Below are 16,307 nucleotides of genomic sequence, written 5' to 3'. Positions count from 1 at the left end.
AACTGATAAGTTTCAAGCTTTGACTTCAAATACTGAAATTATTTTTTTACCAATCAAAAAAAAAAATCCAGTTTTATACATCATACCTCTTACATTACAAAAAGAGCTGCAAAATAAATCCTTACTCCTCCGTTTTGCTTTTATTTGAACAATATGGACATCCTACACAGAATACATGTCGCAAATTACCCATACAAAATCTAGAAAATTATACAGTGATTTTTTTTTTCCCTTTTTGTTCAACACTTGAACCGTACAGAATAAATGGATACAATACTGTGCTTTTTTTTTCTTCTTCTTTCATTTCTTTCTTCTATATTTGGCACTTGACCACAGGATGCAATTGAAATGAAATAAAGAGGTGAAAATACCTGATTGTCTCAATGAAGGGAGCAGAACTACAAAATTATTATCACAGTTGAATTTTTCTTTCTTTTAATGTTCACCCAATAGTTACATTTCAACATGTGAATACAGCAGTTTCTCATGTCAGCAGGGCAGTGAAGGAATCCTGGTGGAAGAAGTGAAATGCTCACAGTGAGATCTGCTCCTGCAATCAGTTTTCAGTCTGTGGAAAAGTTAAAAACACGACTGCTGGCATTTACTCTGACAAAATCTGAACTTTATCACTTGTACAGAACATTTTTTTCTTTTTTTTTTTAGCTTTCTTGCACAGAAAATTAAATTAAATCAGGGAGAACGGCTTTGGATTTCAACATTCCTTCTCTTATGAGGGGAAATTAATTTGTTTCAAACTAATTGTAACATAGCCAAACGTGTAACAACACACCTGGTTCTTTCTTTTTGCTTAAAACATGTCTAGCATAAATATGTGTGAATACACTGTACAAGTTTCTTACATATTTGTCAAGTAAAAGAAATTAACATATCCGTCACATTCCAGTATTTTACGCATGAAAATTGAAAGTGAAATCTTTGCGCTGCAGCAAAACGCTGCAGCGTAACGTCAGAATAAAATGAGAACATACTATATATCCATATATCTTTTTCTTTTTCCTTTCACCCTTAAACTGCGGTTGCAGACAAATGATCGCAGCTCAGTTTATGCATAACGTAGAGTCGCTCTCCAGAGACCACGCAGGTATACTCAACGGTCACAACTTCATTTAGAAAGCCGAGTCAGTTTTGGTTCTTTCATGACATTCTTTAAAAAAAAAAAAAAATACAGTACATAAAAAAAATATTTATTTAAAACAACGATTCCCAGATCTTGTGTCTAAATAACCGTTCTGTAGCCCCAGACTGACATGCTTCATTTCCCCCCCAGTGTTGACAGTGAGCTACATTGCAATACTTGGTAAAGATCTGTTCATCAGCACTCGGCAAACCGTGTCAGTCACACAGATAAAACCAACATTATTCTCTTTAAATAGGAAATCCTGCTTTTAAAAAAAATAATAATAATAATTTTAAAAAAAGGGTCAAAACAAACTTGGATTTGCTTCAGCGTACCTCGTGGATGAGCTGCGTCATCCCTGCCGACTGCGATCTCACAGCGCAGGGAAAAGCTTTTCCATTTCAACTTTGAGTCTTTGATGGTAATTTCAGTCCTTCAAGTCAAATCTGTACCGCGGATCAGACCCGTGTTTGTGCAGAACCTTTGACCGAACACAGAGGCCCGTGAACAGCGTGTGAAAGATTATTTACAGACATATATGTCGTGCTTCGGTACAGCGTGTGTCTGTGTGTTCATGTGCCTCTCCATAGGTCAAAGTATTACATTTCAAAAGAGTCTCAGGTGGGTCAAATGGGAGCCATTTTGAAAACGTGCTAACGTATCAGTCCAGTTTCCTACTGCCCAGCGCTGCTGGGGTCACACTGCAGCAGCCGCACGATGGACGGGTCGTTCTTTGCTCCCTCCACAAACTCCTCCAGGGACAGTTTGCCTGAAACAGACAAAGTTTAATGTGATTACAACAGGTTTTGCCTTAAGAATGTTTAAGCTGGAGTTAAGGACTCTGAGCAGCCTTACCGTCTCGATTTGTGTCCATCTGCCTGAAGATTTTGTCTGTACGCTTCTCAGGCGTGGATTCGTCTTCTGGCATTTTCATCACAGAGGAGACCATCTTGTAAATGGCCTTGAAAAAAAACATCAATAAGAGTTGATTTTGATGTTTGCAGAGATTCTCTATCCAATCTGACTTATTTTGAGACATTTTACCCATTAACAACTGGTTATTTTTACTTTAAATAATGCAGAGAATCGTGGACAATACGGCAGATTCTGATTCTGATTGTTGATATGCAAACGTTTGGAGCTGTGACAAAGTACAGACACAGAGGGCTAAAACAGTGCAGTTTTTTAAAAAGAGCAAAGAACAAAACAAAAAAATCAAGAGGTATGAAGATTTCCATCTGGCATTTTACCAGGAATAAAGTCAGTACAGGAATACAGTTTTATTTAATCTTTCCAGTTTTGTTTTTGTTTTGTAGAAACTATTTCTGTCTGATTCTACATGCTTATTAAATCTTGCTGCAGTGTTGTGGAGATTTTAAAAAAAAAAAAACATCCCAACAAATAAACACATTTTCACTTCAGACATCAACTAAAACTAAAGAAAACTAACTTTTAGAACAGGAAATCAAGCTAAATCAAGCAGACGCAGTCTGCTTGATTTAGCTCTATGTTGTGTGATGTAACAACATGTGTAGAGGATTGTGAGCGTGTCTGTGTGTGTGTGTGTGTGTGTGTGTGTGTGTGTGACGCACAGTGAGGAATCTAAAGCGCTCGCCCAATAAAAGAAACATTGATTTAGCTGTAAGTGAAGGAGCGCACGGCTAAATGAACTCTCCTCTGGACGAGTCCAATTCAGAGAAATCTGAGAACAAGAAAGGAACGGATAGTTTCTACTATCAGAAGATTACTAGAAGTTTAAAATTACTAAAAATTTAATGCAAAGTTTTCAGTTTGGAATCTTTCCACTATTCAAAGAACTTAAATTTTATATAATATATTGTGTGTATATATATATATATATATATATATATATATATAAACCAGCTAGCTTTACACCACAAATATTCAATGACATTTTAACTTCTAAGAAACTTGAGGTGAGGAAGCAAAGTGTAGCAACATTTAAACACCTGACAACAATCTAAAAGACGGGCTCTCACCGTTACAATCTCCAGCATCTCAGCCTTGCTGATGTATCCGTTCCCGTCCAGGTCGTACATGCTAAACGCCCACTTCAGCTTCTGGTCCAGCCGGCCGCGGGAGGTGACGCTCAGGGCGATGATGAACTCCCTGAAGTCTATAGTCCCGTCGGCGTTGGCGTCAAACGTGCGGAAGACGTGCTCGGCGAACTTTGAGGCGTCCCCGTACGGGAAGAAGTTGGCGTAGATCTTCTTGAACTCCTCCATGTTGAGGGCGCCGCTGGGGCAGTCCCGCAGGAAGCCCTTGTACCACTCGGTGATCTCGTGCTCGGTGAAGTCCGTGTTCTCCATCAGGTCCTGCATGACGTCGGGGCGGAGTTTGCTGTTCTGTTTTCCCATGGCTGCTTGTTTTGGAGGAGCTTCTGGATGTGATGGCAGCGGCGCTTTAGACTGCTGAACAAGAGACACGAGAGAATACGTTAATAATCGCACGAAAACAAGAGCGAGCGGAAAAAAATGGAGACCAAAAACAGGGTGAGAAATGAAAACTATTGTAGATGTTTAGCAGCTCCGACTTGAACATAAATGTATCTTAGACGAAATGCTAAAGTGAAAAAGTCATCATTCACTCAGAACCACCTGATGAGGTTTTACAGTTTGTTTGGGTCATTTTATAAAAAAAACAAAAAAAAACACATACTAATAAAAAACAAGTAGAGGAATGTCTGCTGGAATTTTTTTAGTTGTTTAGTCATCTCCTTGAATAAAACCATGCAAGTAGAAAGAAGTAAATTGAGTCTCGGCTCTCTAAACTAGAGACAGACAGAAAAATTGGTTGATGACTCAACTGTAAAATAAAATAAAATAAAAATCAAGTGTTGCCAACGGTCAACACCATCAGAGAGGAAGTTGTTACTGAGGGAAAGAGATTCAAAATCGGATTTAAAAAAACTGAAGCACAACGGAGTGAGCAGCTTCAACAAGGTAAGAAAAAGCTTTTAAAATTCATTTTAAAGTTTCTAATTCTCACCACTTTAGTTGTCTCAACTACATTAACAAGCAGGATAATTCTCCACTAATAATAATAATAATTAAAAAAAAACACTTTGCACTCGCACTCTAAAAGGTTTCTCAACCTTTTACCAGCCTTTATGCCAAGCTGGATAATTAGCAAATGAGACAAGAGCAGCATTTATAATGTCCTCCTTTCTATTTAACATTAAGGTGCAAAAATATATCACAACAGCAATGAACAATATGCAAGATAAAGGAGAAACGGAGACCACCGAATGTTTGCAGGGAGCAGAACATGTGTAGATGCACCAACCACACCTGTTGATAACCACGTGCATAATAATGTGCCTGTGCATGCATCTCTGCAGATGCAACTCACATTTCCTGCAAGAACTTTGAGGCTCGTTGTCGAAACAGCTTTACAGTCTTGCCAATATTTGTTGAGCTGTAAAATTTGAGTCTTGCTCTGACGGGTTCAATTAAAGGTTGTAAACTATTTTCTTCTACAGGAAGAAGAAAAAAGAAAAACTGTTTTGTAAAGCTAATGTGCTCAATAGCCTCATTTTCTTAACTCTCTAAGCTAAAGTTGTGAAAAGGTTGCAGATTATTGCAGCTAAAAGCAGGAATATCAGGTCAAAACTTAGTCTAAGCACTTCACATTGGAGACTTCAGTTAATGTTTTTTGTTTCTTTAAAAAAGGAAGAAATGTGAAAGTAGTTACTTTTTTAAAAGTACAGACTCAAAAAGATGAAAGATAATGATTTAATTTACTCTAAGCCTCATTGTAGAGCACTGTAAAACTATTAGTGTTAAGCCTGTAAGACACTGATGAATATTTTTAACATTTAAAATCACATTCTAGACATTACACCCTGGCATAACTTTCACTAATTGAGAAAAACTCCCTAAAGAAGAATTTGACTTTTATCCAACTCATAAAAATCACAGCTACGATGATGACCTGAAACCAAACAACTCCACTGAAAGGGGAAAACAAACTTATTTTTTATTCTCATAAATTTCTCATTGTTGCCCTTTAACCTTATTTCACCTGCTCATACATAAATGTTCCGCTTTATTCCTTTAATTAAGTTGGAGGTAAACAATGAGCTGCAGTAATGCGACGGCCGCCTTCACACAGATCCTAATGCCGAGTAACGAGACTTTAACGTTACACCTGGGAACAGAAATGGATTAATAAGAAACAGACTAAAAGTTAGCCTGCTATTTAGATCATAAGCAAAACGCTTAGATGGTATCCAGCTAAATTTATTAAACAAAATTTGCGCACACTTTTAATTAAAAATGTGTATTGAGAACATTTTTATTAGTTAGCCAGAAATAATCCTTCATGTGTTGGTTTATTGCAACTCAGTTATGCATACCTCTGCAACAGCTTAAAAGCTTAAATTCAATACAATGAGACACCAGGAAGTCTATCAATTTGACTTCCCCTCCCCCACTTGTTGCTGGCTACTTTCAGCCAACTAGCTGAAGGAAGAATATTTACCAAAATCTCTCTCTGCATTGAAGAAAACTCAAAACCTGGTCTTTGGGAGATACACTGTGAATTACTAGTAACATTTAGGAGAGCAATACATATAAGAAAAATACTTATAGCCTGGAGCTCTACAAGTAAAGAAATGTGGCATATAGAGTTGTAACCATGGACACAGTTATTTACTCGCTGTTAGTTTCTAGGGTTACAATGGTTTTTTTTGCCCCATAGGAAAAAGGTAAAAACTACTCATTTGTTGATTTCTATTTCATTTTGGGTTATAACATCTTGCAGTGCAATGCTTTCCAACCATGTAAGTGCGATAAAATATTCAAAACCAAGAGGCTGGTGTGACAGCATTAAACAACAAGCCATTTCTACGTCTATTGAGGGATACCTCCAGGCTCCATCTTCGGTTCAATCTCGTTCTCGTTAAAGCCTACTTCCTTTGAGCTCCTTTTTTCACAAAGGAGCTGAAACATATACTTTTTAGTTGTTTCAGCTGTGATGATAATTTATGGATAAATCTATGTACAACAGCAACCAGACATAGAGAGATGTGTGAAAACATGAATGGGGAGAAAAATCTTCCATCTGTCGCTATTGTTATTCGGTTTGCTAGAAATCTTGGTATGGTTTTAGATAACACTTTTGAATTTTATGCAAATAAATGTTTTTTTGCTATTCTTTGTTCTCTGCTGTCTTTACATACAAGTTTTGACTTAACTAATTGGGTTATTTGCGTTATATTCAATTGATGATGACTTTTCAGGCTGAATCAGAACCACCAACCATGCAAGAATACATTCATACGCCAGGTTTTGGAGTATGAGAGGAAGATAGAAGAACCTTTAAAAGTACAAAGAAAATGCACAGACTTCATATAGAAATATGTCGGACTGGGATTCAAACCCAGAACCTCCTTCCTGCAAGAACAACCAACTACTCCACTGTGCAGCCGACTTAGTATATTTCCACAATTACAGGCCTCAAAACCAAAAGCAAATTGGATTTTATTTGGGCCAATGTTTTGCTTCTTATACGTTTTGTTTCTTGTTTCTTATTCGTGCATTTTTCATTTCAATTATTCTCCATCTGAACCACCAATTCTCTTACATTTGCATTTTAATTGCTTGATAGATTGTGGTGCATAATGATGGTTTTTGAGGCAAAGGAGAAACAACAAGTCATGCAGTCACTCTTGTTACCACAGTCAGATAAAAGAAATTACTTTACAAAATGCTTTTGACTCACATTAGAAATTAATAACGCTTCCTGGAAAGCCTAATCGCTTATTCAGTTGTTTGCTTTTAGTTTTAATCGAAAATACGCAGCATCCATCCAGTCCCACTGTTTACAAGATGACTAAAATGTTTTGCCCGCCATCATTACAAACAAGACTGATAAGGTTAATTAGTGCTACTCCTGAGAGTTTCATAAAAACAACAAGAGCTACAAAATTAATCAACGGGATGTGTTTATATGGTCAATATTTGCTTTACCAACAATTCAGCAACTAGAAAAAACTCAGTAAAAGTTATATAATGTGAAAGTCTTTCATTTTCAGCCACTTACTAAAGAGAAAACAGGCACTTTGGGCAAGATAAAGAAATGCTTTCAACCTCAGCCTGATTAGTTAATGTAGATGCTTTCCAAATAGGATTGCAATTATACACAAGACAAAAAACAGAAATTGTTTTCAGCCTTTCTAGTCATCTTTGTAAAACAAGATGAAAAACTGGAAACTGAAACAACTTTAGTGATGTCCTTTTTGGCAGATGTTTTAAGAAAAGCATCAATTATCATGCAAATCTATATTTTCTTTATACTAATAAATCATTTTTGGTTTACCTTAACATTTCTGGCAAGAATAAATAAACTACCACACTACCTGATGACCAAATTAGTAGTTTCAATTGTTATTTGATCTCCATTAGAGATTAATCGATCAAAGCTTTTGACCTGCTGACGTTAGGATTTCTTTGCAAGAACTGCAAGATAAGAACAGTATTTTTTTTTTAAATAATACTGCTTTCCAACCATAAGGAGCCAATTTAATGAGATAACAGGGGAATAAATGAAGGCAGAATGTTCTTTAGAGTCTTATACTAGCATTTAGCATGGCTAGCATTACAAAAATTGTAGCCATTATATGAATTCCCCAAAGAAAATAGATTGTTTCCTTAACTGAGATTTCTAAAAGTTTGCCATCATTCCTACTTTAAGCAGATTCCAAAAAAGACAGACTCCAAACTTAAAAGATAAAAATCAAGCACATTTCTTCAGCCTGTTTTCTGCGATAAGTCTTGCTCTCTCTTGCTCTTTCACAGTCCGAGTACGTCATAGAAACATCTCAACATGTATTTTGAATGCATTTCCTTTTAATTCACTTTTTTCTCCTCGGTGTTTCTCACTTCCTTTTTAATCCTCTTGTAACCATCCTGTCAGCACAGAAAGGGATTGGCATTTCTTTTAAAACTGTTTTTTTTCCACAGACAAACAAATAGTGAACAAAAAAAAAAACAACAACTAACTCTTCTTAATTCAGAAATAGTTTCCATAATGAAGATTAGGTTTCACTTATGGTGCTTTTACTGGCAGATAAAAGATTGCATTTTCCAGTTTTCTACAGGCTAAAAATCTGCACAGCCTGCTCATTTTTCTATCTTGTGTTTGCATGCAACTCCTGCAAATCCCTTCCCAACAATATTCTAGTTTGCAGAAATTGAAGTAATTAAGATTTTCAATCAAAATACTATCTAATAAATGTTTTTAATCCAATATTTTGCTTGTGAGCTAAAATAGACAAAAACAAATATGTGCCCGATCATTATGTTTCAATTGAGCACCTGCAGCCCCAGCAGCAACACAACACTCCCATTGGGTGATTATCTTTGTTTATTTTAAAACAAGATGACGGGGTGAGAACTCAGGCCTCCATCGAACATCCCATCAGCCAGTCACCCTAAGATCTCCTCTATTTCTGACTCTGTGAGATCACTGGCCACAATTAACCGTTAAGGCTCTTACCTGCTGCTCCTGGCAGACTGGAGCCCACAGGCTTACATAACCGGAGCTTTGACAAGTTCACGTGGTGTGGGCAGATTCTCGCTCAAGCATCCCAGGAGGTCAGGACAAGTGACTGAAAGCTAGTTTAACCTTCTGAGCTGAGAGCAGGCCAGAGATAGAGCTGCTGACCTAAGCTAAAGCAGTCAGAGTGGATCTGAGCAGAACAGGCCATCACTTTCAGTTTCTAGAAAAACCAACATGAACACCAAATATTGGGAGTCGAAGACGAGACTGACCAGAAATCAACAAGGGAATCTGTTGCATCAAACATCTGATGAGATGTCTGATGCTTAATGCATGTTTTTCAAATGACAACTCGACAATTACTTTAACTTTTTTTTTTTTTTTTGCATTTTTAATATTGTATTAAGTTTGATGTGTTTCTGAACAAATAAACCTGTAAATAAACCTCAAATAGACATCGGGGAGTGTTTTTAAAGATTTTTTATCCGTTTTACATCACTAAATATAAAGATATGATTTATAATCTTAAAAATATCTTTTTTCTGTTTCCATTTGATTAACAATGTTTCCCATCATCATCATTAAACTTTGGTTTGGGGAAGTTCAACCTGACTGGTCATATTTACTAAATGTAACATTAAATGATTATTATAAGTCTGGCGGGCCACCAGGCTTTACTTGTGCCCCTACCAGGCTTAGCCAGTTCTTTTTTTTTTTTTATGTTTGCATTTTTAAGACTTTGTAGTTGGTGTTCAGATATTAATCTTCCAATCATTTTCAAATTTCCTGTCAACTTTAAACATTTAACTCAAAAACACGACGATTCGCTGGATGAAAGACTGTCGAGCGCCCCAATCACCGGGCGTAGCAAGTTTTCTGAGGGAAACCTTGTATTTACTTCAACCCAAAAAGTGCTCTGATGTGCCTATATAACTGGGCTAAACAATATCAATTATCATGAAAACATGGAACTTCAACAGTATTACTGAACATTTAGACGACTGAAAAGTCTACATTTTGTCTCCAGATTTCCAAACAGAGGAAGCGAGTTCATAAATAAAAATACTAATTATGGCTTAAGAAGTAAATCCTAATTTATGCATCACAGATTAACTTATTGTTCTTTTTTGAAATTCCAAAGAGCATCAAATAAGCTATTTCGCAAATTTACAGACAGAATAATGTAACTTTTCACTTTTATAATAACCTGTCACATTATGGCATAGATTTGGAGACTGTGATTTTATACAGTTGTTCCTAAGAAAAATTGCTAGAATAAAGAGATATTTGCTCAGTACTGATGTTCAAACAGAGATAAGATGAGCAGCTGGGGTCTCTCTAGTGTACTTAAGTTTGTTTGTTCTTGTTGTTCGAAGCCCTCCACACGGCATTCGTCTCAGAACATCTTGTCGCCCACTTATGTAACATACACAGATCTCCAATTATATCCTGCAGGTAAGCTTCGACGCAAGAGTCCAACAGATAATCCAAGAACAGAGGGAGATGAAGGAAGCTGTCTGAGAGCCAAAAGGACTGAAAAGTACCAGATTACCGACCATATGAATGAGGCGCCCACTTAGGTGTGATGATGCACCTTTCACCAGGCTTACTACGACGTCAATTTTAATTTTAAAAAGTAAAAAAAATATATATATGAAGCTGCTTTTCATCTCTGCAGTAACAACATTTCCAAATCAGAAGCAGCCATCAGACCAGACCAAATACAAAAACTACAACTGATGTTTCTGCTGAAGTTAAAAACATATTACATAGTTCTGTTTAAGCCTGTCACGAAAAGCAGTAAATCAATGCATGAAAAATTAAAACAAGCGCAATAAAATCCATTTGAATGGTTGTTTTCCTTGTTTCTTTCAACCAAAGACTGGATGACAAAAGGCTTCTGGTGCGTTGGTCTCAACTAGCCCCTTTTTTGAAGGGACATTTTATTTAGAGACTTGAGTATTCAATTTATTTGGGATATTTAAAATTTCTTCTAGGTCTAATGTTAAATGTGGAGTAGAAATTAAAGCATATTGATCTCTTAGAGGGTGTACTAGCATTATTATGCAATTATATTACTTGAAAATGGCTCAAAACATTATTGTTTATCGCAATAATGTCTGGGACAATTTATCATCCAGCAAAATTTGCTATTGTTACAGGAATAGTTCTCCAACAAAAAGCACACTGAGTCTGATTGCTAATTTTATCAGTAGTTCTACTTTGTCTTTGTTTACTGGTGAACAATTACTGCAGATTGGCAACAACATTTGTTTTGTGTTGTTGGATAAGAATCATTCAATTAATTCTCAAAACACTGGATTATGCCAAGTATGATCAGCAGGTGTAATACAGAAAAATCTGGAGTGTTTTTTTTTACTCTTCTTCTATTTATTAAATGCAAATGAGGAACACCTGCTATATAAACCAACACTTTGTCTCTAATGAGCTGCAGAAATGTCAGATAAAGGTTAGTAAAATAAATTGTTATCTTGTTATTCCTTCATTTTAATTTGGATTCGAAATTACAATAATATATAGACATATCTTATTTCCTGTACCGTTTCTCCCTGTTAACATTGTTGCAGATGACAAAAACGGAGCCGAGATTAGAAGTGCAGCCTTTACCGATTTAGTTAAACCATTAACACCAGTGAAGTTGAAGCTAAATGCCATGGCAAGAGACGGAAACTAGTGCACAGGAACCACTTTTACCCTAAAACCACAGATCTGATCTCACTACGGTTTTATGTGCATGCAAAGAACTGAGGATGTATGTATGGCTCTAATTCAAACTGACTCATTCGAAAGATGAAATGTTCACACTTGGTAAAGCTTAATAGTTTGTGTCAAATTTTAAAGTCTTTAAAAAACTCAGGAAAAAAACAAGTTCTGGCTGCGGCCCATTTGCAATCAAGCCGCCAGATAAAGCAGCTGCCGCCCAGCATAACTTTTGGAGCAGGGAGCAGGGAGCACTCGCGTTACAAGAACCGTGGCGGTGTGTGTTCACTGCAGCGAGCTTCAGCGGCTCCTTGAATGTCTGAGTGCAACTTAATCTGCCGTGTTATTTGGTGTGAGGTCAGAGGGAGACCACTGTTGGTCCGATCTGTACCACAGAGTGGAAGAAAATGGTTTCTGTAAAAGCTTTTTGTTCATCAAATGACAACCAAAAGCTAACTTCCAGCAACTAAACTAAGTGGGGAGTAAAGCCAAAAGATTTTAAGTCAAATTTAATTCTTCAAACTTGCACAGTTAGATAAAGGTAAATAAAAACTTCCACTTTCACAGTTCATTGGTTCCGTGCAAGAGAACAGAGATGCAATCAATCGGTCGGCCAGAGATTACAACGAAAATTGTGATTTTTGTCCTTGTAGTCATTAAATACATCAGAACTAACAACTCTTCACCAACCCACAGCTTTTTACTTTCATGCAAGCTCTATCAAGGACCAGCCAGCACATTTTTCTCTTTTAGCCGTTTTAGTTTGTAGAAAATTAAAAGGTCAAAATCAAAATTGGTATCAGCCAGGAAGAAGCCCAATGGTGCTTCTCTAATTTGAAGTCAAATTGAACTGAAAAAATATGCGAAACTGCTAATTGCATCCAGTTAGATAGAAAATAATTGCAAACTGTGTATTTCTTCTGCACAGCTGAGTGGCAGGACTATCGAATAATGCTCTCTTCCTAAACAAAAAGATTAATTTCTAAAGGCTAAATATTTCTGCTAAATTTTAAAAAGTGGTAAACTCTTCCTACTGCAGGCGCTTATTAAAGCAAACCCTTTGTAATAATAACCTCCACCTTCTATTTAAAACCGCCATCAGCATTAAAATATTTGTGAATCACCAAAAAACCCCAAATAGTCATCACTTTTAGTGATGAACAGTATGTCTTAATTAGACTTTCATTGCTTTATTTTTTTTATTTGTCAGTTTTTAAAAGAAAGAAGAAAAATGGCATCTCCTCTTTGTGCGCAAAACCCAAGGGAGAAACTTCATCATAATTCAGCACACATCAGCTCCCATTGTGAGACGGAGAGCTCTTTGAGTCAAGGCGCTGCAGAAAACCACAATCATGACACTGAAGCCATTATGAGGAGCGGATGAGAACAAGATTTTTAAAAAATGCCACTGACGGCAGAGAGAGACGCAGGGAAGAGCTGCAAAACAGATTGAGCATTGGACAAACACTCAGAGAAAATTGTTGCTGATTATATGTGGAGAGCGGCGCTCATTTTTCCTCTGAATGTCTAAACAAAAGCCAGCAGAGATGGAAATGTCAATGTGACAACTGAACATCTCCCGTTCCTCTCCGTCGCTGTTGTCTCCTGCAGAGCATGAGGAAAAGAACATGCAGCTTCCTATCAAAAACATTCTGTATCGCTTAATCCTCACTCACTCCACCTACTTTTTTTTTCCTCTCCGTTTTATTTTAAGTACTAATTTGATTCAAAAGCCTGCCGACTGCCTCATCGACAAGCCAAACTACAGGCCGAGCCGCCCACCACTGTGGTCAGATCTGACCCAAAACAAATGGAAAACACACCCGTGCAGGCAAAAAAATAGAGCATCTGTTCAAATTTAGCAAACATCTGTCAGAGATCCGCATCTCGAAATGTTTAGAGACAAGCTTGACAAGCTTCAACACCTCCGTGTTAATCCAGCTCAAATTGCTGGATTACTAAAATTAAAAGTCTAAAAAAGTCCAGATGCCACACAGCTGTGTGTTTGCTGAGGTTTCTCTTTTGTTTGTTTCCTCTGTCCAACAGAGCATCTTTCTTCTCATTTACTGCAGCTAAACGTCTCATCAGGATGAGTAATCCTCCTCTTTTGACACCAACATTTATGCGTCTATTTCAGTGTCTATTAACACCCCCAGGTACGCATTACAGGGTCTGACAGAGGAAGTTCGGTCACAAACCATATAGCATACCAGCTAGACTTCCCACTGTGTGAATAAAAACACTCCAGCTTCATTGTATTTGCAAGAGATTTAAAACAAAATCACATAATCTGACTTGATTATCCATAAAAACTGTCTGCACATGTCTTTATTTTGTTTTAAATAAAGAAAAAGAACATCTTCTTTCATCCAGCTAGCCAGCAGTGCACAGTAAAGCACAAAAAGGGGCTGCAGTATGATGCCTCTTTCCAAAACCTTGGCTAATATGATGGCTTTGTTGGCACCTTCCTGGAAGAACTTTAAACTTTAAGACTTTTTTACTACAGTACAGCCTTTCAGTTTTATGTTTTATGACTTAGAATTAATAAAAAGAAAATAATTGTTTAGCTCTTTAAGCTTCCAAGTAAGAAAATGAACAAAATGGCTTGTGAAGTCCAAAATCCAAGCAGTAAAGTCATAAAGCTCCAAACAACCTTGAATTCAGAATTCAATATGGCTGCCTTTCAAATAAGTTTTAATAATAGCTAAAGGAAAAAGGTAAAGTTTATAAACTGGTACAGGCAAAAGAAGCTCAAGTACCATTAGTGGTACTTGTAGCACAGATAAGAACCAAGACTCTAAACGGAAACATAAGGAAGGTCTGCATCCTTCAGTTTTTCTCAAATCAAATCACTTTAAGTTAATATTTCCTGACGCATTTTACTAACACTCAATAGATTTCTAAACAATTTGAAAACAAATTTTGATCATTTTTTTATCCCAGATTTTAGGCGACTGACATGTTCTCTCTGTCCTAATTCCTAACCTACAGACATGGTCCTAGTATATTTTAATTTACGCTTTTGTGAACATACCTAGTAGAATCTGATAAACCTCAAGTCACCTGCAAAAAACATTTTCTAATTTCAGACTTTGACAAGAATGTGCAATTTAAAAAAGAAATACAGCATAACCTTTTGTTTCACAGCAGCATGCACTCTGGTGTTGCTTTTGTAGTCAAACTATCGTTTGTCTAATGAGATATTTTGGCTCTAAAAGCAGTTACAAGTCAAATTAAGTGACGTTTATTCAAAGCACGTAAAAAGTAAAACGTTATGGTATGATGTAAATTGGTAGGCTTTCAGTAGCCTTAGTAATATTTGAAAAGACGCCATCATTCCTACATAAAACTCCAATGAAATTCTGCTAATTTTGCTAAAAGCTACAAAGCCTCATTGTGAGGTAATCCCAAGCTTTCTACTTGTCTACACAAATCGCCAATTTAAAAAAAAAAGCCTTACGAATACAATCTCACGACACTCAAAATAAGTTTCTGCAGTCAGATTGAATCTCTCTCGTGCAAACATCTTCTATTTGAATCCTGCTCATTGTGCTCAAAATCTCGTGTTCTCAAAATGTCAAAGGTACAGGCAATTCATGAAAATGTGCAAGCAGAGAAAGCAGACCTGAGAGAAAAGGTTGCATTCTCCACACAGGAAGTTAAAGTGCAAGAGTCAAAAGGGAGCGACAAATATTTGTGCATTAAATCAGAGCACAGAAAGATCATTTTGGAGATACTTTTTGAGTGCAAATCAATGTTCTAAGCGAGAGAGGTGCAATACAGAAGATGCGTGCTCAATTTTTAAAAAAATAAATAATTCCCCCAAATGTCTGTGACATTCATTTGTGTGACTGACTCCCTGTTTTAATTTGCAACAGCCTGGAGAGTGAAAACAGAGTGATTGCTGCATCTCTATTGACTGAATGCACACACAATTTACCAGAGACATTCATTTGCAGGAGAGCAAACATTTCCACTCGATTGTCAAGGTGAAACAAATGCAGTAAAAGTTGCCTTCTTTCTCCTGCTTTATTCCACCGACTTGACTGATGGGCTATTTGCTGAAACGAGATACTCACTCAGCTTTGTGCGGTCTCCACTTCCTGTGTTCACGCTTTAAGTGCAAATACAGCGAACACCTCCGAGAACTTTTCTGGAGGTTCATTAAGGATAAAAAGGACCAGCCTCATCGGATTAGAAATGTAGGTGAAGCCTGATCAGCGGCTAGCGAAGTATAATGTTGCTGCAGGGCAAAGTTATGGAAGAAACTGTCAAGTATTGTTTCTAAAGAAATGTACCATAACGGCTTAACAGTTATGGAAAGACGCAGAAATGACTATTGTTTGGGTTGTAAACTTATTTCAGCTGGGTTGTGAGGGAATAAAAGTATCAGGAAGAGGGTACGCTAACTAAAGAGGGAAGGACGGGGACATTAGCCACAACTTACCTCGCTTTTTCAGTTTGCGTGGAGGGTTTCTTCTTAGAAAGTCTCCTTAATAGTCCATTACCTCGAGTCGGGGAGCAGTGGTGGAGTCGGAGAAACCGGCGAGATGAAGCTGAAGCCACACAGGAGCTGCAATAACCGACTGCTCTCCGTCCAAAGTCCGAGGTGAAGCTGACTGTTTTCTCAACCGCTGCTCACTCAGACTCTGCTCAGCCCCGCAGCTCCTCACAGCGGTGTCACGTGGGACAGCGGCGACCAATGAGAGGCGGCGTTGTCCTGGCAACAGGGGACGGCGTATGAATGGCGATTAGCTTGAGAAGTTTCCCTTTCACATAAAGTTGTTGGGTTTTCTGTCAAATATCTATGTTTTATAGAAAATGGAACTTAAAAGGGAAAAAATACAAGTGCTCTGTCATAATTGTGAGATACAGAAGATATTGTCATTATTACTTTAAAGGTTTTTGAAAGCTAAAGTTCAAA

The 16,307-nt window shown here is 37.2% G+C and overlaps 1 protein-coding gene across 2 annotated transcripts; it reads right to left on the bottom strand.

Annotated features, from left to right (window-relative positions):
• Positions 1–118: 118 nt before the first annotated feature.
• Positions 119–16,066, bottom strand: ncaldb (neurocalcin delta b). 2 transcript variants are annotated; one of them, XM_017307656.2, is made up of 4 exons: positions 15,831–16,066; positions 3,139–3,567; positions 1,994–2,099; positions 119–1,907 (listed from the first exon to the last, which is right to left on the bottom strand). In XM_017307656.2, the coding sequence occupies exons 2-4, from the start codon at positions 3,514–3,516 to the stop codon at positions 1,813–1,815; spliced, it is 579 nt and encodes a 192-aa protein (XP_017163145.1). In that variant the 5' UTR covers positions 3,517–3,567; positions 15,831–16,066; the 3' UTR covers positions 119–1,812. The 2 variants fall into 2 exon arrangements, with proteins under 2 accessions (XP_017163145.1, XP_008420308.1); XM_008422086.3 differs by having other exon boundaries at positions 3,139–3,570; positions 15,831–16,064.
• Between the last annotated feature and the right edge of the window lie 241 nt (positions 16,067–16,307).

This window comes from Poecilia reticulata, chromosome 11 (assembly GCF_904066995.2).
Source record: "Poecilia reticulata chromosome 11, P_reticulata-male-v2, whole genome shotgun sequence".
In the NCBI taxonomy this organism is placed as follows: Eukaryota; Metazoa; Chordata; class Actinopteri; order Cyprinodontiformes; family Poeciliidae; genus Poecilia; species Poecilia reticulata.
The sequence above is the reverse complement of the archived record's forward strand: the minus strand, read 5'-3'. Positions and strand labels throughout refer to the sequence as shown.